This window comes from Nymphaea colorata, chromosome 10 (genome assembly GCF_008831285.2).
Source record: "Nymphaea colorata isolate Beijing-Zhang1983 chromosome 10, ASM883128v2, whole genome shotgun sequence".
NCBI lineage: Eukaryota > Viridiplantae > Streptophyta > Magnoliopsida > Nymphaeales > Nymphaeaceae > Nymphaea > Nymphaea colorata.
The window spans coordinates 20,794,424-20,821,088 of record NC_045147.1 but is presented as its reverse complement, the minus strand read 5'-3'; the positions used below and the strand labels follow the sequence as shown (position 1 = coordinate 20,821,088).

Sequence of the window (26,665 nt, the reverse complement as noted above, 5' to 3'; positions counted from 1 at the left end):
TTGGAAATCAAGAACTTTATGCATTAAAACCTCTTGAATTTTGGAGTTACAATGAATGGTTAAGCATCACAAACAAAGTAGAGTTGTCAATTAATTAGTTGAGTAAAACTGCAGTTATAAGCAGACCAAACCGGGTTCAAACGGTCAGAGCTAGGGGTGATCAACGAGCTCGACTTGCTAAAGCTCGGCTCGTGAACAAGTTCGAGCCGAGTCGTTTGCTTAAAGAGTCGAGCTCGTGTTCATGAGTCGACTCGTTCACATAATCGAGTTGAGTTCGAGTTCAACATGTAACTGCCGAGTCGAGCTTGAGCCTTAATCAAGTCAATATATTCAAACGAATTCGACGAGCCTTAATCGAGTCGAGCTCGAGCTCAACACGTAACGATGAATATCAATTTTATTCAAACGAGTTTGTCGAGCCTTAATCGAGTCGGGCTCGAGCTCAACACATGACGATGAATATCAATTCTATTCAAACGAGTTTGTCAAGCCTTAATCGAGTCGAGCTCGAGCTTAACACATAACAATGAATATCAATTCTATTCAAACAAGTTTGTCGAGTTTTAATAGAGTCGAGCTCGAACTCAACACATAACTGCCGAGTCGAGCTCAAGCTTGAGGTTTCATTAGTTGAGTCGAGTTCGAGCTGACTGAACTCGGGCTCAACTTGGCTCGTGTTCACCCCTGCATCCAATTCAACCAATTGTGCTAAGAAAGAAAAAGACATGTAAAATTCGTTGTTAAACCGTTATTGCCGGATGCTTAATAAAAAACTACAAGTTATATATATAAAGCTTTGCAATCTTTTAACTTCGTGTTTCCATGCTGACAGACAGCCAAATGCACAAAGCAATAAGCCTCGAGTTCGATTCGCGAGATCCGAGACAAAAAAAAATATTAGTTCAAAATCGTCCACTCAACAAGCTCGCCATATTGATCATGCTTTTGACCAAAAGTATAATTATAAATCATATTGTCTCATAAAAGTGATTAAGTGCATACGGGTGGATGTCACGTTGCATAAGATAGGGAATATTGAAGTACATTTAAAAGCAAGTTGCAGAAAACTAAACACCCACTAGGGGGGGAAAGAGCCAATCATATAGTCCCATGGCTTAGTGGAAGGAGAATGATTATATACAGAAAAATATTACTCAAATACAAGACAAAATCTGCACGCTATCAATATCACATGGCCGTCACATTATAGTCCTTATAAGATGTGAGTTCCTTGAGATCCTTTTTCCTAACTAGACTACACAGTAGTGGAGAATTTTTTGTTGCAAAGATCAAACTATGGTTTCAAGCGAAAATAGAAAATTTTAAATTTTATTTATATGTAAATATAAATAAATTTAGTTATATATATATATATAATTGTTTAGATTTACATATAAATTTGTAAAGTTTTTAAAATATGGCGCGCAGCTGCTTTTAGAGCCTCGTCGCGTAATCATGACCGAAAAGCCAGAAAGTCGGGCTGCCGTGCTCAACACATACGCACTAACTTAGGTTTTAGATCGAGAAGGTAATGGTCATTTTAGTAAGAACATTGTTATGTTTAAGAAAATTGAAATCAGCTGGCCGTCATCGGATAGCAAAAGATTCGAAAACTGTCACTAAAAATACTATGCAATGAAAGCACCGGCTACCAATGGTTTACGCTATTTTTTCCGACAGTTTATAATCGATTTAGCTATGGTTTTTAAATACAGGGCAGCCGGCTGGGTTCTGGATCTTTGTTGAAATAAATGATCAAATAGAGGATTTGGCTCCTCTGAATATAGGCTGCCTCCAAAGTGCCGAAATCAAATCTGCTGAAAACCGGCTGTAAGGAGTACTTCACCGAGAGAAATTCCAGCAAGTTCTCGTGCCTCTCCAACCGCTGTGATACCAACTGGTAGGTCCCCGTTCTTGATGATAATAGAAATAGTTCATTCGGCTATTGAACCACTCTCAAGATCTTGGAGATTCCTGCGATAATGGAATAAATATTAATTACATAAAAGTTTTTCTTAGGTGAAGGATTAACAAGTATGGCTTCTCCAATCTTGGCTTAACCTACTACAATCAAACTCTCAACAAACAATAACAAACCATCCTGTCATACAATCCTTAAGCGCGACAAACTACGCCCAATGCCCGCAGGTGACCTTGTAACCCAAAACCGTGTCCTCTGCCAAATGGGCTTTGGAGGGGTTCCTGCCGTTCACTTGCCGAAGTGGCTGATTCGCAAAGCAATATACCCGTGATACCCCAGATCTATAGGGGGGTAAGTGCTCACCTCCCGAGGCCTCACTCACTCCTCCTTACTAAAGCAAATATGAAGTAATCAAGCTCTAACCAAAAGCAGACAGCAAGGATTTGGCTCCTGCGCTTCATCACTTTGTTCCCTGGTAGTAAGCGTCCATTAAACAACATCCAAGTCTTGGTGCAAGTCTCCATGTTCAGCTTGGATTTTGGAGCCTCAAATCCTACTACTACTTACTATTAGACTGTGTGTGTGTGCATACGTGCGTGCAAGCAGCACTTAAGCAGCGCCTAATTGGTTCACTAAGCACATCCTCTTCTATCTTTCTTTTTGTGGTATGGCCTTGTTTCACAAGGCTACCATAGGGGCGGAGCCAAGGAGGGGCCCTCAGGGCCCTGGTACCCCTCAAATTTTTTTTAAAAAAAGTTGCATGTAAATTTTTTTATATAAAAAATTTGAAAAATGATATTTTGTTTCTTGTGAAAATTTAAAAACTTTAATTTAACCATCTTCATGAAAATTTTATGACTCCGCCCCTAGCTATCCTTTCCCAAGTAATAGACATGCTTGCCTTGCCCTGGTTTGGAAGGTCATTCACACTCGCACATAAGATTTGCACAGAATATGCAACTAACATGCATGTTAGCAAAAATTATATGCTTTTATTTGAGCGCGAGAAGGTGGCTCTGAGAGCACTCTACTGTTACCTTGAGCGCTCAAGATCCCGAGTTCGCCTTGATCGAGTTCCTTCGCAAAGCTGCTGGGAGATGTTGCTCCCTCCCTTTATTTAGGCTCAGAAAGAAGTTCGTAACAGGCTTTTAGTTGTTTGATCAAGGGAACTTTTAATTCCATGAAGTAAACATAATTACCGAAACATAGCGAACGGCATTAGGGGAGGAATCATGGAACATGATGAGTGAGATTTAGAGTAAGTGTTTACAGATGAGAATCTTCTTTTGCCATGATCCAGATCCAGAGTTTAGCACCTCTCCATTGATTGGAAAATAGCTATCAGGAACGAGATTATCAAGTGCGTCCAAAATTTTCGGTTCAACGCTCTGTAGATCTGGGAATAAGTTCTTCAAGATGAAAGAAGTCTTTAATTTGTTGAGATGACTCTCACGTCGTCAACTTGTGTTGTTTTCTGGTTTATATGTGTAACTTGATCAACAGTATCACTTCTCACCTGGCCCTGTGGTATCACCTGATTAGGTATGACGAAAGGTCCTAGGTTCGAGCTTGGTAGAGAGCCAGACAGAACTTAGAAAAAGACAGATCAATAGTATTAACGCAGTTTCAACTTAAAAGAAGGGTTGCTTACTTTATGTCTAAGGTTGGGCATCAGGTTAAGCCGGGCCGGCCCAAGGCTCAACAAGGTCAGGTTCGGGCTACCCCGAAACCTTTGTTGGCGGTCCAAGCCCAGACCACTTAGTTATCCAGCCTGGCCCGACCGTCGTCATGTATCCAGTTTGAGCCCAACCCACTTGGTTATCCAGCCTAGCCCGACCACCAACTTTATGTTTGTCATGTCCACTCATATTTGAGACACTTAATATTTCATATTTTAATATCCTAAAAACTCTTAGCGACGTGCTGAGAGCTTGTAAGAGTGTCATCGGCGACATACAAATAGTTTATAAGGGTGTCATCAGTGACACATGAAGAGTATCTAAAGGAGTCATTGGACATGCACCAAAAAGTTTTTAGGTAAGCCGATTGCTAGTGTCATATACCGGGCCAAGTCAAGCTCCCGCCAGCCCGGCCTGACCGGGTGAATTTTTTTAATCAGCTCGACCCAAAAAAAAAAAAATCAGCCCAACTGCCCAAGCCCTACCCAACACCGGCCAGGTACCCAACTACCCATCAGGTACCGATGGCTGGTGCCCACCCTTATTTATTTCTTCCCAACTTAGGCCTTTCCTGGCCCCTGAAATCATGATTCTAGTTGACATAAAAAGCTGCTAATGGTTTGTTTGGATATTGATGTGATGATCGTGTCAGGAACTTCTTGTTTTAATTATGAAACCACAAACGACCTACCACTGATCAAGTCTGGGTCATGATCGTCCGGAACTTCCGTTCCAGATCCAGTAATGTCCCGTGGTTTTAACTACTTTGAGACCTGACGTGAGGGTGCAAGTTGCACCAGGACAAGTCTGAATGCTCATGGATCTAAAATCTGTTGAAGCAAATGATGAATCTGGATTCAATTTTGTGCATGGTACCGATTTGTTCTGGAAACACTGATAAAATCAAGTCTTAATTTGCGTAACTTTTGGATTTGGTGTGGATCTGAATAAAGATCTCAAAAAGCATATTGGAATCTAAACCCAAAATGGTGGTCATCTACGCATGCATTTATGCGGAAATCTGAATTTCAATGGTTGGAAAATAATGGGTTCGATCCAGCATTGGCCTGGATCCAAACCTACGAATAGATGCCTTCTTTCCCTCACCGGTCTCGGACAACGATATCGTAACACACTACCCGATCCAGAAGTTGGACTGGGTCTGGGATTTCGCAGAAAACTTCAAGTTTGGGTTCAAGTTCAATCAGGAAGAAGTGATGGGTTAAAGCAGGCTATCGTTTACGTTATTTTTGCTATAAAGTATAAAATTGAATTGAATTATTTATCTTCATTTCTATCATTGCTAAAACATCATTGTTATCATTTTATCAAGTTATTTTACATGTTTCATTGTTATTTTTTCATTTATTTTATTTGTTTTCTGATCTTTAGGTTTTTTTTTATTTTCTAAACAAATTGCTGAACTTTGGCGAAATTTGTTACTGTCGTTTTTCTTGTTTTCACAGTCGCTTTAGGATTCTGACCTGAACAACCATTATGAGATTTTTAGAATATTGCTGAAATATTTTATTCAAAATTGTAATAGCACTTCGACATAGAAAATAGAAAAACTACATCCATATTTTTACATGTAATCAGATCCAGATATCTAGAAAAAGTCCTCTGGATCGTATTGTTTGAGATAAGATATGGATAGGTATCATATTATATTGGAAATCAGGGTTGCCAGTGGATCGGATGTTGTTTGGCTACCCAGCCCAACTATTTACTCGTCCCACCATTCAAAAAAGAGGTTTGAAGGACCCTCAAACCAGAAATTTTTCATGAGGGGACCAGCTTAAAGTTTTTAAATTAGATCTTGACCGAAATATCATTTTTCAAACTTTTTATACGTGAAATTTTTTAAATTTTACATGTAAATTTTTATTTTATTTATTTATTTATTTTTGAGGTGGTGCCATGGCTCTTGTGAGCCCTACCTTGATTCTGCACCTGCACTTACGGGACTCGGCTCGACTAATGAAACATCGAGCTCGAGTTCAAGAATAGCTTGACAAAAGCAACTGGAGTTCGACTAGGCAGTTGGGTATTAAACTCAAACTAGACTCAATTAAAGCTCAATAAACTTGTTTGAATATACAGACCATTACTTTCTCATAAATCGATCTCGACTCAATTAAGGCTCAACAAACTTGAATGAGCTTTTGTAAAAACTTACGTAATTAACTAACGTCAATATACCAATTTTTTAATTAAAAAACGAGTCAGATATTTAAAAAATCACTACACATCGTTTTCGAGCCAAGTCCAACTTTAACAGTTTGAGTTCAATGAATTCGAACTCGACTCGATTATTTGAACGAATCGACTTATGAACTCGAGCTGGACTCGTTAAGCAAATGACTCTGCTGGAACTTGTTCACGAGTCGAGCTTGAGTAGCTTGGCTCGTTGTTCACCCCTAGTTTCGGCCTCAAATCTAAAAGCTGAAGCAATCAAAAACCACCCTAAATTCACAATTTAGTTTTGATCCAAATTCGATTTTACCTTTAATTTTGAATATCAATCTGACTTGTAGATGCACAACCGAATCGAAACCAATTCGAACTGCATTTTCATATGTGGATGAAAGACATTAAAAATGTACGGACATTGAATCGGGATGTTTATTTGAAATTGCATTGAAAAGCTCTTCATTGATAAATAGCCCATATTTAAACCTATATTACCCCCCAGAATTTAACTTTAAATTTGATAGCTTTCAAAAGGGCGCCAACTTTTTTGGATATCAGATCAGATGGTGGGGGCACTGATAGTAACCGACAACCTAACACAAGGTCGGAGACCAAATACAGTGTTGACACGTGTCATTGTATTTTATATTGTTTTAATTTTTAAATAATTTTGGAACCATTTAAAATAATTTTTAAGTGGAACTATGTGTTGCTATACAGTGTTGACGTCCACTCAAACTCGCTCCAAAAAAGTTGTTGATGGTCGACTCGCTTATAAACAAACCAAGTTCGAGCTTACAAGATACTCAAAACGATAAACGAGTCTAGTTCGAGTTTTAGGAACTCGACTTTCAAAAAGGCACTATGTATAATATTGTCAAAACCTGTTTCATAAGTTACACAAGCTAAATGAGTTAAACGTGTTACGCAAGTTAACGCTTACACGAGTTGAACGAGTTTATGCTTACAAGAGTTAACGTCTAAACGAGTTAAATGGGTTAAACGAGTCAAGTTCAAGCTTGATTTTATGTAATTGAGTCAAGCTCGAGCTTGCTATAAAGAACTGAAATCGAGTTCGAGCTCAAGTTAGCTAAACTCGTCTCATGTGCAGCCCTACCGAAAGCTCCTCCTTCCTTTATTCCTATGGTCCAGACTCAACATTGCACATGCAACTGTTTCCAATATATAAAAAGCAGCACCCATAGTGAAAACACATGAACAGCAAATACTCAAGCCATGAAGTGGACCAACTATGTTACATCCTTCGGAGCAAAGAAGTTGACAAATAAAGATCCAAACCAGTTGAGATCATTAATCAGTTTTCATTAGAACAAGGTGTGAGGCCATAGATTAGGGTGGATCGGGCTGGGCGGAGACCCGACTCCTTTGGACAAACAAAAAAAGTTTTTTGACTTTCTAAGGCGTTTAGTTGTAGGAATGTTGTGTCCTTTTCAAACAGTGTTTTATGGATATTTTCATAAAAAAGGACGTATTCATGTTTGAGAAAAAAAAATTGCAATATTCCTATTACCAAACTCCTTCTCAAGAGAATCTGAATTTAAATCCATTGGTTCAAATATGGTAAGTGGTACTAAGCCTGAGTATCCGACTGGTACCTGGTATTCAATTTGATCGGGTTTAGGCTCGGGCTTGAAAAAATTGACCCGAGCTAAATCGGCCGTGCCTAGGTCGGCTTGATGGGGTTCGATTCGGACTGATTTATTTTTTATTTTATTTTTATTTAATAAATTGGAGCTTGAGTTTTAAGCATCAACTGGATCCAAACTTAAGTTTCAAGCATCGAATCAACCCGGGCCCGACTCTTATTATCGAACTAGATCTGCTTCATACGATTTACACACAAGCCCGTTTTAACATGATATCGGCCGATATATAGAAGAAATAAGTTTTTTTTTTTCGTTTTTTATTGTAAGAATATTTATGTAAAGAGTTGATGCACATGGGTGATAGACACCGGCGCATTGTTTTTTGAGAAAAAAAGGAAAAGGAGAAAGGCTCGGATCCAGTTGAGATCCAACCAATTGACAGGAGGAGGCTTCGGTTGGGCAACAGGAGACTTCCTCGACTGTATAAAATGGAATAAAGGTGAAAACAAAAAAAATCAGAGGAGAAAAGGAGAGAGCCGACAAATGTGGAGGCGAAGAAGATGATGAAGAACAAGTAGAGAAGAAAATCACCTCCCTTTTTCGGAGGCTAGGGCATCCAAGCAAGGTATTGCGTTCACTGTTTCGCTTCTATCTCCTTCTCCTGTAGTTCTCATCTTTTGCGTGCGTGAATTGGCGTGGATCGGTCGACAGTCGATCGATCGTTTTCCTCTTCCTCTGGCGAGGAGGACTGTTGAAAAAAGAGTTTTTTTTTTTCTCCTCTCAAAATTTCTTCTTCTGTTTGATATAGTACGGCGGGGAGGTCGATCCGGTAGATATTTCTAGGGTTTCTCTTTGCGAACGGGCTGTTTGTCGTGAAAATCCATGGAGATCTGCGGTAGAATTCTACGAACAGATGCTGGATCTGGTAAGCATGGTAAATCTGGGATATTTTCCCGGGTTTCTGCTTGGATGTCGTAACCTTTGGCGGATCCATATCAATTTTTCGGGCGAATTGCCGCCGCAAATTTCATTCGATCGGCTTTTTCTTTTTTCCGCTTCCGATTTTTCCCTTTTTGGATCTGTTGTTTATTCTACGGCAAAAATGGATTATTTGATCGTGGGCATGTTTCGTGCTTCTTCTTTAAAATTTTCCTCTTATTTTGCTTTATTTTTGTTATTGTTAGATACAAACATGTGGTGGTTCAGCTGAGGGTGTTTATTTCTAATAGCAGTTGATATCTGCAAGCTGTAATGACTACGATCTTGCCGTCCGTTAGTTCTACAGCCTCCACGCCTCAAGGAGTTCATTCACCAATGGGGCTTAGTGGAAGTGAATCATCGTCTCCTCGTTCTCAAGCCTCTACAGCCTTGCACACACCGTTTGGCCCCGAGTCTAGCAATGGCGACGACACTGAACTGCTGTCTGTTTCTTGGAATCAAGATTACGGATGCTTCTCTGCTGGCACTAACCACGGGTTCCGAATCTATAATTGTGATCCTTTCAAGGAAACATTCAAAAGGGATTTCAAGAACGGTGGATTTGGAATAGTTGAGATGCTTTTCCGCTGCAATATATTGGCACTTGTTGGTGGTGGTGAGAACCCGCAATATCCTCCTAATAAAGTTATGATATGGGATGACCATCAGAGTCGGTGCATTGGCGAGCTTGCCTTTCGGTCTGAAGTTCGTGCTGTGAAATTGAGACGGGACAGGATTGTCGTGGTTCTTGAGCACAAGATATACGTGTATAATTTTTCAGATCTAGAACTCCTGAAGCAGATAGAGACGCTTGCTAATCCCAGGGGCTTGTGTGTTTTGTCACATCAGCAGAATACATCTGTGCTGGCTTGCCCTGGACTGCATCGCGGGCAGGTTCGAATTGAGCACTTTGGGTTGAAGATGACAAAATTCATTAATGCACATGATTCAAATATTGCGTGCTTCACTCTGACAAACGATGGCCTTCTCCTTGCAACTGCTAGTACGAAGGGTACCTTGATCAGGATTTTCAACACGATGGATGGAACACGTTTGCAAGAGGTATTTTTCAATCAACGAGCTTGACTTACAGATGAGATATGGTCCCTGCTCTAGTTAATATTACGAATGTGAAAAGCATCACCAGAATTAAGAATTATGTGGTAGCAGTAAAGTTTTTTCCTATTAAAAAAAAAAATTGTTAAAAAGCATGCTTCAAGGCATTTTATTTTTCTCCAAAGCGAGGGATTATGTGGCGCTTGATCTAGGATGGTAAAATATGTTGGTATGAAAGAAGCCCTGGTGTCCAATTAATTTCCTTTTCTTCCATACATAGTGCACACGAAAAGGAGAATTGGAGCAGGGGAGGGGTTGTGCACCTGCTCGTGCGGGAGAATCAACACGGAGGAAGGGTTGCGTTCCTACTTGGCTGTGTTTATAATCATCTGCCGCTTTATGCAGTTACAGTTGTTAAAGAATCATTAACGTCAAGCTATTTTGGTTCAGGTTCGTAGGGGAGTGGACAGAGCAGACATTTACAGCATTGCCCTTTCTCCATCCATTCAGTGGCTCGCTGTGTCTAGTGACAAGGGAACCGTTCATGTATTCGGTCTCAGGGTGAGGGTTGTGGGTGAAGATTCTGCTACTCATACTAATGCTGCACAAGCACCATTGGTTACACATCAGAACTCTTCTTCTTCTCTTGATGCCCTTATTGCACCAAATACAGGTGCAAATCCTAGCTCATCATTGTCCTTCATGAAAGGTGAGAGAATAATATCTACTGAAATTTATTTTCCAAATCAAATGAAATAAAAGACGTGTTGACTATTGCTGTAAGATACAAGATAGATGACCTTGCAGCTCACTGGTTTTATGCATTTCCATGTGGACGAGCTTTGAATGATTAAATCTGTGTCTTTGGCATGTTAACTGAATTGGTAGATGAAGCATGCACATCCTTAATGGAGCTGTATAATTGGGAGATTGTATAATTTTTTTATATATTAGTGCTGCAATTGTCCAGATAGCACGGCAAAGGTCTCTATAATGTGTACTAGGGTCTAAGAAAACTCGCTAGTAGCTTGCTTTGGTGGGCACATTCTATAGTAAAGTCTTATACTGCTGTTTCCAAAAACATGGTGAAGATTAAGGGTTGTGAGTTAGTAGATCTTCAGATGGAGCGGTCATTCTGAGGACCTGTTAGTAGAGAACTAACTAGTATATTTTGCATGATTGGTTAGGCTATTACTTTCCAGGCATCCATATGCATATATTGAGATATTGCTTTCTAAAGATGTATTGATTTTTATTCATGTATCTATGGAAGATCTCGAATGTAAATATCTGGACAAATTTCCATTTTGACAGGAGTCCTACCAAAATATTTTAGTTCAGAGTGGTCTTTTGCTCAGTTTCATTTGCGAGAAGACACACGTTTTCTTGTTGCATTTGGTGCTCAAAATTCCGTGATTGTTGTTGGCATGGATGGGAGGTAAGATTTGGTTTATTCTTAACTGTTCATGTTTCACCGAAAGAGTTCATTGTTTCCTTCATTTTTTTTTTTTTGGGGGGGGGCAATGATTCTTTGTATTGCATAGATTGATACCTACAGTATGAAGTTTTTTCAGGATTAGTTAGTTCTAATATTTGATGGCTTTCATCTTTTTCTTTGTATTAGAATAGTCATACGTACAGCTGTGATGTTCTTTGAGGATTAGCTAGTTTTGATCTATATGTTTCTCGTGTTTGTGATGCTCTGTACAGAGTGATTCTACAGGTGGGATGCATCCACATGTTACTTTTGCCCAACCCTTCACAATTTTGTCACACATCATAACATGAAGATGGTGTTAGTGAATTCTCTTATTTAATGTGATAAAAGTAACTGATACAAGTTGTTCCCATGAAGGACTTTCAGGACTCCAATGCCCTGGGCATGGTTGTTTGATTACTGTGAATATGTGTAGTTTCAATTTCATGTGGCTCGTGTGGTTGACGTCAAACTCATTTCAAGAACTAGTAGGATGAGATCCAACCTCCATATGTCTCCAATTTCCTAGTGGCTTTATTTATCACCTATGCTTCATAGTGAAATTTCATTAATGCGACATCACTAACTTTGTATTGAATAAATGATCATTTTGTATGTCTTCAAGATGGACAAAGTGAAGGGTTGCATGTCATCCTCTTTTTCCGGACTATTTCATGCTTCTCTCCTTCCTAATTTTGCTTGTCTAGCTGCTTACCTATACCCTGTTAAATAACTTTAATGAAAGAAGCTTCTTCAAATGCGCATAGCGATTAAGGGTCCATGATGAAATGTGAGGAAGGAGTTGGATGTGCATCTCAGGGCAAGGTCCATGGAAGTTAAAAAATTTATTACCTAATGCTATATTTTGGTGCAGGACATTTGGAAATTCTTTTGTTAGCCATGTTGAAGGCATGAAAACTTTTCCTTTCTATATGTTTCCTTAAGAAAAAATTTCTGTCTTTTCCGGCAAGAAGGTTTTAATTCAGATAAAATCATAAAAGTATTCATTTGCCAGCACATACGTGCATTCAAGAGTCATGTAATCGAACTAAGTCCTAATCTTTGGAGTCACAGACCAATGTTGTGGTGCTCTTATCATGACGTTCTTTTTTCTGTGCTGTGATCCTACAGATATGCCATTGTTTTTATGTAATCTCTGTTTACCTGGATCTTTCCTTGTGACAGCTTCTATAGGTGCACCTTTGATGCGGTGAACGGTGGGGAGATGTTGCAGCAGGAGTATTTCCGGTTTCTAAAATCTGACAGCAAACATAAAGGGGGCTGATCTCTCCTTATTCTCTGTTTCCCTTGTCTGTAAATATGACTAATCTGTAAACGTGTGCATAGTGTCACGCCATATTGCACCAGACATGAAATTAGCATGCTTTCTCTTTTATATTCTCTTGGCATTCAATTGGGTTTTCTCCCATTGTCTGTAAGGTTCTGAAATGTGCGAATGCTTCAACGCTCATCAAGGTCATATATAGTACTACAATATATTCTCTGCTCCGCCACGCCCCCCCGGCACACACACACACACCACGATGCCTTTTTTTCGTTGCGGTGTAAGGGACTAGCAACGTGAAGGTGGAAGACATTAAAATGAAAGCCGTTTGCAGAACCATTTGATAAGCAGTTTATATGCGAGTTCATTTTTTTCGTTTGATTGCTAAGATTAGTCATTCATGCTAGATCTCCTTGCCAGTCTCTTTGTGTTGACGAGAGGATGCTTGATATTCTTAGGTGCCCTGCTCACAGTCTTTGTGTATGAAGGATTTTTGTTCTTGGTGAGCAGGAGAAAAGTTTTTAACGTGTGCTCTGTTGGAGTTTATCTCTATCGTACGCCCTTGCATTAAGCACTGAAAAAAAAATTCATGACTTTTTTTTAGCATGAAAACTGTGCTATTTTTTTTCGTTCCGAACAGCCGTCTTCGATTTTCTTGCTCTAAAAATTTCAACCGCCATACAATAGAAAAACATGTGCTGTTATTTTGTCCTGCAAAGGAGGATTGCAAGGAAACAGCAAAATGTATTAAAGCTCAGACACATTAAAGTGTCTTAGGACCAGATCACGATTACTGGCAACCAGCAGGTGGGTTTTGAATGCTCCCTCCCGCTCCTCTTCGTCTTTCTCTCTCTCTCTCTCTCTCTCTCTCTCTCTTCCGAAATGGTATATATATATATATATATGCACACATACCATTTGAGAAACTTGTCTCAAAATTTATTTTTAAGTCACAATATTACTTCTTATTAACCTCTCTAAGACTACAATTTTATATGCAGCATTTTATAAACCATCGTTCCAATTAAATTAACAACTCATTCGATCCAGGTCTTTTGTATTTAGTTTACATATTCATGAATAGAGATGTGTGGACAACGTAAATATGAAAAACCAAAATATTGTAAAAAGTAGTTTAAATTATTTAATTTAATTAAAACAGAAAAACTGAAACCGTTTCAGCTCCTATATTATATTGTCTCCGCAAAGCGTAAAATCATTTAGCACACCATGAACTAATAATAAATAGATGAGTTGACTCATAATCATTTTTCATAACCTTTCTATTTACTCTATCTACATATTTAAAGATTCATAGTGAATTTTAATATATGAAATCCTAACAAACCAAATTCTTCAAGACGGTCATTTTAATGTATAAATTCACCCTATGAAATTTCAAAAGCCCGAAATTTCGAAGTGTTTCATTTCAGTATGTATATTTTAAAATGTTATTACCTCTTGCCCTTCGAATTTTTCTGGTTTCCGTGAATGGAAGGGTCAATTAGGCTGCTGAGCTAGAGCTTTCGTCCGTTTCTCGCCGGAACCATCCCTGGCGTATTTATCCCAACCCCAACCGTTTACCCCACCGTCTGCTGTGATAAAAGAGCACTTGGAGCGTTCGGGTATCGCCGTCTGAGATGCGGATACGACGATGTGACAAGTAACATGAGTAAGCAGCAAATCAATTGCCTATATTCTCTTCCAAGGCCACTCCATATTAAGCCCTCCTGCCTTCGGCGCTCAAAGATGCGACTGATCTCTGGATGAGTTCCACCATTCTGAGATCTTTAGTCTCACAACCACCCAATAGCAATGTCAGCAGATGCGTCTCTCTTCTTCAATCGTGTGCCTTCAACGAAGCTGTCAACCGTGGACAGCAGGCTCACTCATGGATTATCATCAACGGCTTACAGCAGATCCCTTTCTTGGTCACCAGCCTTATCAATATGTACTCGAAGTGCCACCAGCCATGGGAAGCTGTTAAGGTTTTCCGTCACACAATTGAACCAAATGTGTTCGCATGGAACGCCCTCATTGCTGGCCTCGTTCACGGCCATTACTTCTCTGATGCAGTTGGTTTCTATCACGAGATGAAAGCCAGCCATGTACGTGGAGACAAGTTCACCTACCCATGCGTGCTTAAGGCTTGTACCAATCTGCAGGACTCTTGGGAAGGCAAGAAAGTCCATGCTGGCCTGTTTAAGGGAGGGTTGCATTTGGATGCTTTCATTTCTGCTTCCCTGATCAATTTCTACTTGAAATTTGATGCCCCAGATGATGCACGCCAACTGTTTGATAAAATGACTGAGCGAGACGTTGTATTGTGGAACTCGATGATTAGCGGGTATGCGCAAAGTGGTAGATATGTTGAAGCTTTGGAGGTGTTTCGGCTGATGGAAGAAGAAGGAATCGAACTCAGCAAGTATACGGCCACCGGGATTCTGTCAGTCTTAGCAGCAATGGGGGACGTTGAAAGAGGCAGAAAGATTCATAGTTATGTTAGGGACCATAGATTCCATGACGATGTTGTGGTATGCAACTCCTTGATAGATATGTATGGGAAATGCAAGAGCTTGGAAGAGGCTAGGCAAGTGTTTGATGAAATGCCGCAGAGAGATATGGTTTCGTGGAACTCCATTATTTCTTGTTATTCACAGTCTGTCTATCATGATGAGACTCTGCTCCTGTTTGATGAGATGAGGGCAAGTGGCTTTAGACCAGATGCTGTTACGATTACTGCAGTCTTGCCAAGCTGTGCTCATTTAGCAGCACTCAAACACGGACGGGAGATTCATGGCTATACCATGATGAATGCCATGGGGAGGGATGATGTCTTTGCCCAGAATGCTATCATGGACATGTATGTGAAATGTGGGAGCTTGAGAGATGCACAGTTAGTATTCGATAACATCCCTGAAAAGGATCTGGTATCTTGGAACATCATGATCACTGGGTATGGCATGCATGGTTATGTCAAGGAAGCGCTGGAAATGTTTGAGGGAATGCAGATGGCTGGCATGATGCCGGATGAGATCACTTTCGTTGGTGTGTTATCTGCATGTAGCCATGCTGGTTTCTTTGATTGTGGCGTTGAGTTGTACAGGCAGATGCAGTCTAAGCATGGAGTGGTGCCAACAGTGGAGCACTACGCCTGCACAGTTGACATGCTTGGTCGTGCTGGCCGCTTGCATGAGGCTTACTCTATCCTGCAAGACATGCATATTGAGCCCAATCCGGTGGTTTGGAGGGCATTTCTTGGTGCATGTAGACTGCACGGGGAAACAACTTTGGGAGAGGTGGCTGCTCGCCGTCTGTTAGAGCTCGACCCTGAGCACTGTGGGAACTATGTGTTGCTATCCAACATCTACAGTGACGCAGGCCGCTATGAAGAAGTGAGTGAAGTCCGGAGGGAGATGAAGAGTCGAGGAGTGAAGAAAATGCCTGGCTGTAGTTGGATTGAACTCGATCATGGGGTGCATGCTTTTATTACTGGTCTTCGTGCAAATCCTGGATCTGATCAGATCTACGAACTTTTGCATGTATTAATGGGGATGTTGCGGGAACATGGTTACGAGCCGGATGTGGGTGTTGCAATTACAGGAACATGATGGCATACCCGAGCTGGCAGACTCGCCAGAGTTGTTGGGTTCTTGCTTAAGGGTGGAGATTGATATGTTCGTCCATTGGTGCTATTTTTACTGGAATTATTTCCTGCGATTTGCTTCTTTGGTGAAGGAATGTGAAGGCTTCAAGCAGGAGAAGAGCCAGGATTTTTTTCAGGGGCGGGCCAAACAATCTGCAGGTCGGGCCAAAAGGAGCGAGTAGGGCTAAGAGGAGCGACGGGTAGGGCCAAGAGGAACGACGGGTCGGGCCAAACTAAAAAAAAATTGATTTTTTCAATATACATTTTTTTTTCCCTGCGTTCACCCGAGCCATGGCCTGGGCGGCCACCCCTCCCTCCGCCCCTGGCCTCAAGGGGTGTAGTATATGGCTGGTCGACTTGAGGGTCATGCAAATGACGTATCAACAGTTTGATTCCCATGAATGTTATTTCTTTGAACGGTAAAGAGCGGTATGCAAGGCACTCAAGTTAAAAAAGTGTACCATAGGACCAAAGTCTTGAAACAGCCTTCGACCTTGGAGATGGAAGGAAGGGGCAGTCGCTTTCACCTCTAGTGTATCACCTGCCTGAGCAAGGAAGATTAAAAGCTTTTTATACCAATTTGAAATGTAACATACTGATTCATTATGCTTGCTATACCCAGAAACAGTTTCTACGTCTTCGTTGCGGAAGACGTAGAGCACACCATTTTTCATCAGATCTTGTAAAGAGTTTCTGAAGGGTGTGAACTTTTTTAAGACAAATACTCCCCATAAAAAACACGGTAAAGGATTTCGGCGGTAGTGTAAAAGTCGATATGTATAGGCGCATATCAAGCAATACATATTGTATCAGTCCTTTGCTAATGTGGTACAAGCTTATATTTTTTGTATGTTTTATTTGTAAAGTCAGTTTAAATAATTTTAATTTTTTATTTTAAATTCAAAAAATAGGAAAATCAGGTGATGTGGGCTGATAGACAAACGGTATATATGGGCCAATCTACCACATTGGTGAACAGAAAAGATGGGAGAAAATGTTTCGGATGTTCTTCCTCGAACGTTCTCCACTCATCAAACGCACCTTATGAACCTTTTTCCTATTCAGCAATTTCAGTGTTGGTGGAGTACCAGGTGATGCCGAAAGAGGCCAACTTGAAAAACGAACTCCAATTTCTGCAATTGAAGTTCCTTAGTCCAACCCACTACCTTTCTGAACAGAACTAATTTGAATCTGGGTAAAGAAATACACGATGGTAGATCGGTCTAAGAAAGATTTGCATCTTTAAAGCTTAAATCACACTTAAAAAGAAGGAAGACGAGACGCAAAGGGGTCGGCATAGTGAAAGCCTCAAACAAGTTTGATCCCTATGGGCGTCAATGCCTTTGTTCAATGTGAAGTAAGGTATATCCCCAGAAGTCGAAAAAATGCAATCCAAAGTGGTTTTTTACCTCTGCTCCTACGAGGGTTCAGGTCCGCGTTTCCCTTAGACGCGTTCAAGAGGGGAAAAGAATGAAGACGTGATCTAAACCTCACAAAACATTGATACAGCAAGCAACCTAAATCTGAAACAGATTACGACAATCCGCCTGGATTTAGACTTACAAGATTTAGTTTGGTCTGATAGTTGGCTGCCCGCATACTTAAGAGTAGCCAAATTAGTTATAATAAAATCTGAATATGTATAAAAATGGCTAGACGCCTCCAAGTCGTTAATTGAAGGGTCTAAACTTTATATTCTTTTTAAATATGAATTTGGCAGATGATAAGAGATGCTCTAGTCAAGAAAATAACTAAAGTAAAATAAGCAAAAGGCTCAAATTCATAAAAAAAAACCCACATAATCTTGTACTTGCCTGCACAATCAAAGGGCTCGCTCATGCTGAGGACCTCGATGATCCCTCGCCATGGCAGGGTACTTCACCCTGTCGTTCAAGGTTTTGCACTGCAATATCAAGATCCTTGATGCGACCTCACAACAGATACTATGCTAAATGGCATTATTTGTGCATACTTGAAGAGTCAATATTCGATCAACTCTCAAAAAGCAAAGCCGTGAGGAAACCTACAAGCACACGAGAGAAAGAGAGAGGAGAATGTCCAATGACAGGAGAGAAATGGTTCTGCAGCCTGTAGTGAGCGATATGGGTAGGCAACAGAAAAAAGAACGTCTCAGAAAAATAGAGGGCAACTAGAACCAGTAAATTCTAGCCAGTTCGATCAATTTCAGAAGCCCCAAAATCTATGCCTGTACCACGTCAAGTTTTATGATGATTCAAGTAGATTTGTGCATCATATACTATCGATGGATTCTATAACTTGCCATAACCCAGGGTTTCATGATTATATTTCTAAGTCATGAGGTCGGAAATAAATTCTTGTAATTTGAGCTTTTACTGTCGCGAAACAACCAGGAGACTTATCCAGTCTTAAGAGTACATCATTATTTGACTAATATCAAAAGATAACAAACTTGCCTCCTGATGCTTGGTGTGGATTTACTTTAGGCATCAAAGTCTGGATTTCATGGTGGTCACATCATCGAACTTGATTATGACCTTTCCGATCGCTTTCCTCTCTTTGATGGCAGAAAATGCAAGATTGGCCTGCCAAAATAAAATCATTCAAAGCTGAGCTGACTTGCTACTTATTCATATTCTAACTTCAAATAAACGTTATTTGGGGCATGCTTAAAGGTGAGAATAATGTAGCACGACAACAGAGATCATGAATTAAAGAAAGATCACAAAAGCATATATGGGAAAGCACTCTTAGTTTGAGGAAACAGCAAGTGTAAGATAAAAACCAACCTCTGAAAGTCGAAAACTATGAGAAATGTGCACCCCTATCATGCCCTTAGCAAGCCAAGAAAGCAGCTCATAGAGGGATTCTCTGAGAACTCCTGGTTGATGAATGTTATAGCTTCCCCAGTACAGCCCATGTATTGTCCAGTTCTGCATAGGAAATTGTCAGTCATCTGTGAGCTCTTTTATGAAATTCAAGAGCCTAGTTCAGCACGGCACCATGCAAACGGCAGCTTAAAACAACAGTCCATGCAATCTGCAACTAATGCAGATAGCTCAGAAGACACCAACTCTCTACCAGAGCCTCAGTCATGAATTTTGCTCCAAATGAAGATTGATCTGAAGAAGAAATGACACATCTAAGCTTGATAAGGACAAGTTCACAATGATAAACTGGTCGTAGCTCACCCAGACTAGGTCTGATAAGTTGGTCATCATCTCCGATACACGCGTGCGCCTGTGCACCTGAAGTGTCAGTGTCGACTCGCCTGGACACGGGTGTGGGTATGGACACACCTCCGACACTTCAGGTGCACAGGCGCACCCATGTATTGCTGTACCTGTAATTATATGTTCAATATACAACATAGAATTTATATATTCAATACACTACAATATAATTATATGCATTGCATTGGATTGCAATCTTAATGAATGTATTTTTCCATATTGTGTATGTATATATGTGTGTGTATATATGTATACTTTGTATATATTATATGTACGACCAGCCATACCCGTGATTTTGAATTTTGTTCACACATGTACCCGCACCTGTACCCATGTGACATAGGTCATGATAGGTTACTTGTGGGACTTGGATGCACTAAACGAACCAAGAATAAGCAAGAAACGAAATCACTTCTATCAGGGAAAATTAAGTCTGCCAGTATGTCCTCAGACCCAAATTCAGAAAATTCTAATGTACCAGCAGGAGATGATATTAAATCTACCTTGACAAGTGCAATATTCGCTGGGATCACAGGTACTTCCCCACTGGCAAATCCAATAACCAAAATTTTTGCTCCCCAGTTCAAAAGCTTCAAGCTTTCTTTCAGAGGTTTGCCACCAACAGGATCATACAGAACATCAATGCCTTTAAGTCTTCTACCCTTCAGGAATCTTCTCGCACTTTCTATTATGCTCTCACTATTAGTGTCTATGACATGATCAGCACCCAATCTCTTGAGAAACTGCACCTTGTCGGGCCCTCTGAACCACAGAATGCAGATATTTGTGTCATTTCTCTGCTAGTAAATAGTCAAAGGACATAACTCAGGCATAAAAGGGAAGTTCCCAAAATCAACAATGTCTCAAGTAACAGTATGTCAACTGAAAAAGTTTGATGATTAACCAACATAGGAAATTCAATTGCACTAAAGTACCTTGCTACTGCAATGACGGTAGCCCCACAGACCTTTCCTATCTGAACAGCTGACAGACCCACACCACCAGCAGCACCAAGGACAAGTAAAACCTGTAAATACATGTTAACAGAATAAATCTATCATACTCAAAGACTCAGAAAATAGAGTTAGTGGCCTTTCGGATTATCGTTGAAGATTTGTTGGAACAGAAAAAAGCTTCAGCTAGACGCAAGACACAAAGGGATCAGAGATGTACATTCTAAATTAAGACCCTAGAATATGCATAAGCGAGAATTTGGCAAATATATATCGACTAAAGGGCTACTATCTAAAAAATTATGTGCAGTCTAGAAACAAAAGGTACAAAGATACAGAGGTACCTTTCTTGTCGACATGCACACATTGGATAACCTAGTATTGAATTCTTAAAATGGCAGAAGCAGCAATTGTCAAAAACAAGAAAGAGGAGACTAGTCATTTTCTAAGATCTCCATTAAAAATATATCAAAGAAAAAAGAAGAGAGAGAGTGTACTACCCAAAAGTTTAGTCTTGTATTTAAGACTGAAAAATCTTGGGGGACTTAAAAAGGAGGTTGTTAAGTGATTGATTGTCCTGGTTCCTAGCCTTTTGCAGGCTAGAATCAAAGTTGCTAGGGGGCATGTTGGGGACCACCAGCCGATAATTACAGAGAGAGCATCAAATATGGAATTGCTTTTTCCATTAATGGCAAGTTTGGATGATGCTATAAGTTAAAAATGTTGAAAACCAGGTTTTAGCATTAAAATTGGTTTCAAATAATCTTTGGAGGCCAAAAAAAATTTTACGGCCTATGTCACATGGGTACGGATATGGGTGCAATACAGGTACAGGTGGTGCAAGGTACTTTTAAAAAACTTGGGTACGGGGACATAATCATACATGTATGCATGTATGTATGCATACATGTATGCATGTACATATATAATCATATTGTAAGCAAATAAACACATAAATTCATAATTTCATTGTTTATATTTATAAAATATATATTACTGCACAAAAGATACTAAAATAGAATTTAAAAATATAAAAAATAGAAAAATATATTAAAAATTACAAAAAATTAAGTCTGTCATGTCCAAGCTACGTCCAGTACCAGCATCATTTGGTGTTGCATTGACACGGGTACTTTTACCTTTCAGAAGTGTTTGTGTTACATAGTTCCTGACATGGTTCTAATGTAGTGCATTGTCATTCCTGACATGGTTCTAATGTCGTGCATTGTCACCATTGTCATTATCTGCAATGATTTTCTCGTTTCTTAGTTTTCATGAAATGTAATTTTCTTAGGACAGTATTGGGATAATCTTGAAATTGTTAAAACTTGAAAATATGAAGAACAATAAAAAATAACATTTTTCTAAAATTTTTCTTTCAAAAGTAAACAGTAAAAGCAGGAAAAGCTTTTGAAAATATAAAAAACAAAAAGGAAACAAATTGAATGCTTAAGAATATAAAAGAAAAAGATTTCCTTCTGAAAATTTCAAAATAGTCACAATACAATGATATTTCAAAATATTGAAGATACTTGTAACTGTGGTGCCATCTAATTGGGTGTAAGAGTTTCCCCAGTTCCATGCCAAGGAAAACTCTCAGCCAGTGTACCTGTAGACATCCTTCCGTATATATGATATCATGATATTAAGCAATGTCACATGGATATGGCTGAAAATACAGATAAACAGTCTTTCTTAAGAAATTTCTATTATATTTCTGTATAAGCAGATATGGTTGAAAAGAAAAATTCTATGCCTGAACTAAGCAATCACTTTCTGAACGATGTTGATAACTTTTACATCATATCAGGGAACAAAGCAGGAAGGAAAGGGGGTTTTGGTGGGGGGCAGGGGGTGTGGAGAAGAGGGGGAGGTGTGGGGGGGAAGGAATGCCTATGAAAATTTGATGCATAATTAAGCAATTCTCTTTTAGACCTTGCAGCCATGCACTTGTCATCACCCTGACCTCTGCATATAGCATCGATGTGTCCTTAGCCTTCATTCAATTTGTAAGCCATCTCATCATCAGATTACTCTTGGTTGTCTTCAGATGAACAGACCAGAAAAAGGAATTTCACTATTGGAAGTGTCATCTTTATTCTAGCCATTTAATTGTTGTGTATTCATATATGTAAGTTTGCTTCAGCTTGAGCTTTTATTCAGATTTTCTCTGTACTCATTCAGTTTAATTTCCTTGTACTTATTTAGTCTCTAGACTAAATTTTTCCAAGAACAGAGAACCTACAACAAAGGGAATTTAACATACTAAAATATGGACAATATCATGTTTAGAATATCACTGATCAATGTATGGAGAATCCTAGATAGATATAATGCTACAAGTCATGCCATGTTACAAGAAGTCTAAACCATAATGTTCAGCTAACATCTAGAAGGTTTCTCACATTGGCGTTGTTTGTTTTGGTACGATATCACTTTTTGAATCCAAGAAAACTACAATAATTTTGCTAAATAAAAGGAAAATTGTCGGTCAATGGACAGTGAAGATGAATGACCCATGTGTGCCTCTGCGTGTGACCATTGGTCTGTGTGGCTGGCACCTATATATCTTGGAATAACATCCTTAGTTAAGATAGTGGGACACTAACAATCCATTGATCAAATTCGACCCTTCTTTCTCCAAAAAAGTGAGCATGCACATAAATGTGAATGGCTCGCATTGTGAGTTGTTTCCCGATACAGAGAATATCTTACCTAGGGAGAAAGCAGTACGCACCTAGAATGAGAATCTAATAAGCATAATCCATCATACAATTCTTTAAGTCCAAGATGTACAACATCCTTTCTCAAGAGAAAATCTATTACACTTTCATACAGTGATAGTGCATTCTGCTTTAGCATACCAAAGAGACCTAATATGCGTTTATAGTTTAAAACTTTAATACTTAATAGTCACCCAAATTATTCCCTCCAGACTCCAGTAAGTAATCACCTAAGTATTATTTGGAAGTAATATGCACAATGAACTAGCAAAGAGATTCTTCATGATCCTTCAAGATTCTGTTGCTTGAAGGGCATGTCTTACATTTTTCCAGACATCCTATACAAGTAAAAGAGAACATCATTGTTGGTCTTTCCTATTTCATATTTATACTCAAATCGCTGGCATTCTTGTCAACTTATGTCTGGGACTTACTTTAATTTTGAAACTAATTCACCAGAAACAATAAACCAAATTTCTATCCATAAATGGAGGTAGAAGGATAGAAAACCAATACCTGACCTGCGGTAAGGTTGGCTCTATGAACAAGTGCCACATGTGAAGTACCAAACGCAACAGGAAGTGCACTTGCAGCAACTAGATCACAACCATCAGGAACCAAATACCTTTACAATATCCAACAAGATTGCATTAGAACGATGACGTCCTCCTAAAAAAAATCTCTTTGGACTTCAAGCTGTCCTGATTCAGGAACAAGAAAAGTTCAATCACTTCCGTGATTGAACAAAAGCTAAGCAAGGTCATCAGAGACATGATGTAGCTGCGCCACAGAAAATCCAAGGGCATGAGACATGAGAACTAGAAGACATTATCTACGGCACTAGAAGAAATGCTTATTAAAATCTTATGCCACAAACAGGTTTCACTTTTTCAACGTTTTAATTTTAATAATTTATTTTATGTGTGCTATGAATAAGAGAACAGGATGCCCAATCCTAGAATATGACTAGAAAGACGAAAGAACGTTGAATATGGGACAATCATTCAGAGAAACTCGTCAATGAATCCTGACCTGACACATGTTCATAGTGAAAATGGAGTGGGACGACAAAGAATGGCTCCTACATGTCAAATCCGTACCAAATCATGCAAAAAAAAAGGACAAGTTTTAGCAATGAGGACAGTAGTTCCCCTCAATTCCTATATTAGTAAATTTCTAGAACACGCTAAACATCCTGCGCTTTATGGTTTGATAAAAGTTCTCCGACTATGTTCTATTCTTTGTTCCAGCGCTAGAATCCTAGAACAAGTCACTGTAATTCCGTTCCATCAAAATGGAAGCAAACAACAGACGCAGAACAGGCAGAACTTACCACCACGACATTCCAAATTGAACATCCTCCAGTGTTTCATGGTAAGGGGTGGAATGCTGGAGAACGGACAGATCTTGTAACTCGAAGAACGTTGGCCCTGCTCCTCAAATTATGTTTGTTAGCGGCGAGGAGAACGTCCAGTTGCAGGAACAGCGAACTAAACATGTTCCTCAGTGTCCCGAACGGAACTTTTGGAACCAAAGTAGACCTTGGGAAAGTGGAGGACGTGGGACTCTAGTTACGAACAGAACCCATAGCAGAAAAACGTTGTCAGTTGGTCATCGCCGAAAGAGAAACTTGAGGGTCCATCATTAGAAGTAAGAAGGATGGAGACAAGCAGAGAATCGCAAATAGGGGTCAATAGCCAGCTACACCAAAACCATGATGGACCTGGTCAAATTTTGATTTATTAAAGTAATCATTTTTGACGTAATGCAGACAAATGAGGGGGAATTTTAAACCTGACTCTTCAGATTCACTGAAGTGTTAAAAATAACTTCTTCACGTTCACGCCTTTGAAATTTGAAGAACATCCGCGTTCACTTGTGAACTAATAAAACACATAAACTTGTCTCACGGGAATGAGAAGACGAAAACTAAACGCTCATTTGAAGAGACTTAGGCCGAATATCTGGCCACAAACTGAGGCAAAATTCCTTCACAGAAGGCCATTCTTCTCTGCTAGTTACTACCAATGGCATAACCCCACGAATGCTCAGCAGGAAAACAAGTATATAAAACCTGTAACAGATTCCAAAGAAAACAAAAAATCCCACGATAAACCGAGGAGGAAAAAAGACGCTACTTCGGAAATGAATTACTCACAGATCTCGCTCTTCAGCGACGATGAGCGCCGCGAAACTGCCCACGAGAGCTAACGAGCAGACACGATCGCCGACTTTGAACTTTCGGACGCCGGAACCGACGGACTCGACGACACCGGAGTAATCAGAACCAGGGATGAAGGGAAGCGGGAACTTCTCTTGGTATTTACCCAAAATCTGGAGGTAATTGGCGTAGTTGAGGCTTGTCGCCCTCACCCTTATCCTAACGGAGGTTGGGGAGGAGAGTTCGGGAATCGGGTGGTCGCTAGAGAGGCGAAGAGGAGAGGAATCAGAGATTGGGAGGGTAGGATCGCCAAGTTCTCTGCAGATGAGAGCTTCCATGGAAGAGCGCCAGAGACAACAAGAAAGACAGGAGCAAGAGCAGCGGAACGAAGGTCGAAGGCTTTGAAAAGTCCTTTTTATTTTTCCTTCTGATTCGGTCGCCTGGTAAATTTGGTTTTTTGGCTCCGCCCGATCGTTACCTCCAAATTAAACGTGCTTCCGACAACCCGGGAGTTCCTCCAAGACTCTCTAGAGTATATATTGCATCCCCTCCTTGTTAGAGCCTTCGAGGGAAATACGGCCTGTATAAGGTAGAAATTGTTAAAATTTAAAATTACTCCATCCAAATTGTAAAAGGCGCAGTTAAGGCGCGAGAGTTGTAACATTTTGTAATGCCTTTTTCACAAATGAATCTCCTTTCTTATATACAATGAACAAATTTATTATGGGCTGTTAGTGTTAACAAGTTCTTGGATTTGTTAATTTTAAAAAGCGTTTTGGATATAAATATTATCTATCAGATCTAGAGTATCTTTTCCCAAAAGTCCTTTTAGTTCTGTAAATCATCTCGACTAGAATGATCTTATTTTTATTTAATTATTATAATTTATGAAATTTTTAAGGAGATTATCCCGCTTCATAAGGAGTGATTAGAGAGAGCTCCTTGGTCCTCCTGTTGTCTTAACTTACAAAATCGGGGAAACTGCGAAAGAATGGAAATAAAACTTGAGCAATTGCATCCGAAAAAAAGAAGGCAACAAAATGAACAATGAGCCGGACTGAAAATGTATCGTGGAATGAATAAAAGACACTGAAAATGGAGAGAGAGAGAAGGTCTGAGAAACGATACCGAACAAAAACGATTTTGTTTCCAATCAACCCTCCATGATAAGCTCAGACATCGACAAGCTTTCTACAATTAGGAAGACGATTCTGTTTCCAATTTATCCCTTGCCTCGTCCCATTGCCTATGTCCAATCGTCGACGATTAAGAGTATCAGTCGTGAAGATTATGACCAAAAGAACAAAGTCGACGAACCAGAATACGGAAAGCAAGAAACAGAGATCTGGAGAATCATCTTCTGATCCACACAAGAAAGCACGTGAAAACCGAGACAAAATCGAAGGAACATAAAAAACATAACAATTAAGGACGAAAGAAAGAACAAAAAATACTAAGAGGCGATAGATCGAAAGGATTAAAACGGTGAACTCGCCTATCGTCCCCCGGAATCACAAAAACCCACCACTTGAGCTAGAGACGTCGCTGAGGTTCCATCCTTCATAGACCCCGTTTGGACGATCGCGAGAATTCAAACTTCCTCTTGCCGACTGACTCCATTTCTTCGTTGCGGTCGGACATCCATTGCCTGCGAGTCGACCCAAACTCCTCCTCGACTTTGAGACGGAGAGAAGGAACCAACTCGAAAGAGAACAGACGCGTCTGAAAAATATGAACAGAGATGGAGGGAAAACGCCGGGCCTTATATAAGCGT

The 26,665-nt window shown here is 39.8% G+C and overlaps 3 protein-coding genes across 7 annotated transcripts; 2 read left to right on the top strand and 1 right to left on the bottom strand.

The window, feature by feature from the left end:
- Window positions 1-7,847: 7,847 nt before the first annotated feature.
- Window positions 7,848-12,420, top strand: LOC116262281 (autophagy-related protein 18c). 4 transcript variants are annotated; one of them, XM_031641501.2, is made up of 6 exons: window positions 7,850-8,025; window positions 8,209-8,325; window positions 8,585-9,440; window positions 9,885-10,143; window positions 10,749-10,872; window positions 12,097-12,420. In XM_031641501.2, exons 3-6 carry the CDS (start codon window positions 8,652-8,654, stop codon window positions 12,194-12,196), a joined length of 1,272 nt encoding a protein of 423 aa, XP_031497361.1. In that variant the 5' UTR covers window positions 7,850-8,025; window positions 8,209-8,325; window positions 8,585-8,651; the 3' UTR covers window positions 12,197-12,420. The 4 variants fall into 4 exon arrangements, with proteins under 4 accessions (XP_031497363.1, XP_031497362.1, XP_031497361.1 ...); XM_031641503.2 differs by lacking the exon at window positions 8,209-8,325 and having other exon boundaries at window positions 7,848-8,025; window positions 8,678-9,440; XM_031641502.2 differs by lacking the exon at window positions 8,209-8,325 and having other exon boundaries at window positions 7,849-8,025; window positions 8,633-9,440.
- Window positions 12,421-13,714: 1,294 nt separating this feature from the next.
- On the top strand, window positions 13,715-16,515 carry LOC116262279 (pentatricopeptide repeat-containing protein At3g14730). 2 transcript variants are annotated; one of them, XM_050080122.1, is made up of 2 exons: window positions 13,715-14,374; window positions 14,474-16,515. In XM_050080122.1, the coding sequence occupies exons 1-2, from the start codon at window positions 13,963-13,965 to the stop codon at window positions 15,805-15,807; spliced, it is 1,746 nt and encodes a 581-aa protein (XP_049936079.1). In that variant the 5' UTR covers window positions 13,715-13,962; the 3' UTR covers window positions 15,808-16,515. The 2 variants fall into 2 exon arrangements, with proteins under 2 accessions (XP_049936079.1, XP_031497356.1); XM_031641496.2 differs by having other exon boundaries at window positions 13,715-16,515.
- Window positions 16,516-18,164: 1,649 nt separating this feature from the next.
- Window positions 18,165-26,599, bottom strand: LOC116263016 (uncharacterized). The gene is made up of 8 exons (XM_031642581.2): window positions 26,417-26,599; window positions 26,020-26,137; window positions 24,889-25,471; window positions 23,247-23,355; window positions 19,990-20,081; window positions 19,558-19,816; window positions 18,611-18,754; window positions 18,165-18,406 (listed from the first exon to the last, which is right to left on the bottom strand). Exons 3-8 carry the CDS (start codon window positions 25,227-25,229, stop codon window positions 18,311-18,313), a joined length of 1,041 nt encoding a protein of 346 aa, XP_031498441.1. The 5' UTR covers window positions 25,230-25,471; window positions 26,020-26,137; window positions 26,417-26,599; the 3' UTR covers window positions 18,165-18,310.
- Between the last annotated feature and the right edge of the window lie 66 nt (window positions 26,600-26,665).

Coding starts and splice junctions, on each gene's coding strand:
- LOC116262281 (XM_031641502.2), top strand. CDS start 8,652: ATGACTACGATCTTGCCGTCCGTTAGTTCTACAGCCTCCACGCCTCAA. Junction 9,441..9,884: donor ATGGAACACGTTTGCAAGAG/GTATTTTTCAAT, acceptor ATTTTGGTTCAG/GTTCGTAGGGGAGTGGACAG. Junction 10,873..12,096: donor GTTGTTGGCATGGATGGGAG/GTAAGATTTGGT, acceptor TCCTTGTGACAG/CTTCTATAGGTGCACCTTTG.
- LOC116262279 (XM_031641496.2), top strand. CDS start 13,963: ATGAGTTCCACCATTCTGAGATCTTTAGTCTCACAACCACCCAATAGC.
- LOC116263016 (XM_031642581.2), bottom strand. CDS start 25,229: ATGGAAGCTCTCATCTGCAGAGAACTTGGCGATCCTACCCTCCCAATC. Junction 23,356..24,888: donor GTCGCTGAAGAGCGAGATCT/GTGAGTAATTCA, acceptor GATATTGTAAAG/GTATTTGGTTCCTGATGGTT. Junction 18,755..19,557: donor CGAATATTGCACTTGTCAAG/GTAGATTTAATA, acceptor TTTCCTATGCAG/AACTGGACAATACATGGGCT.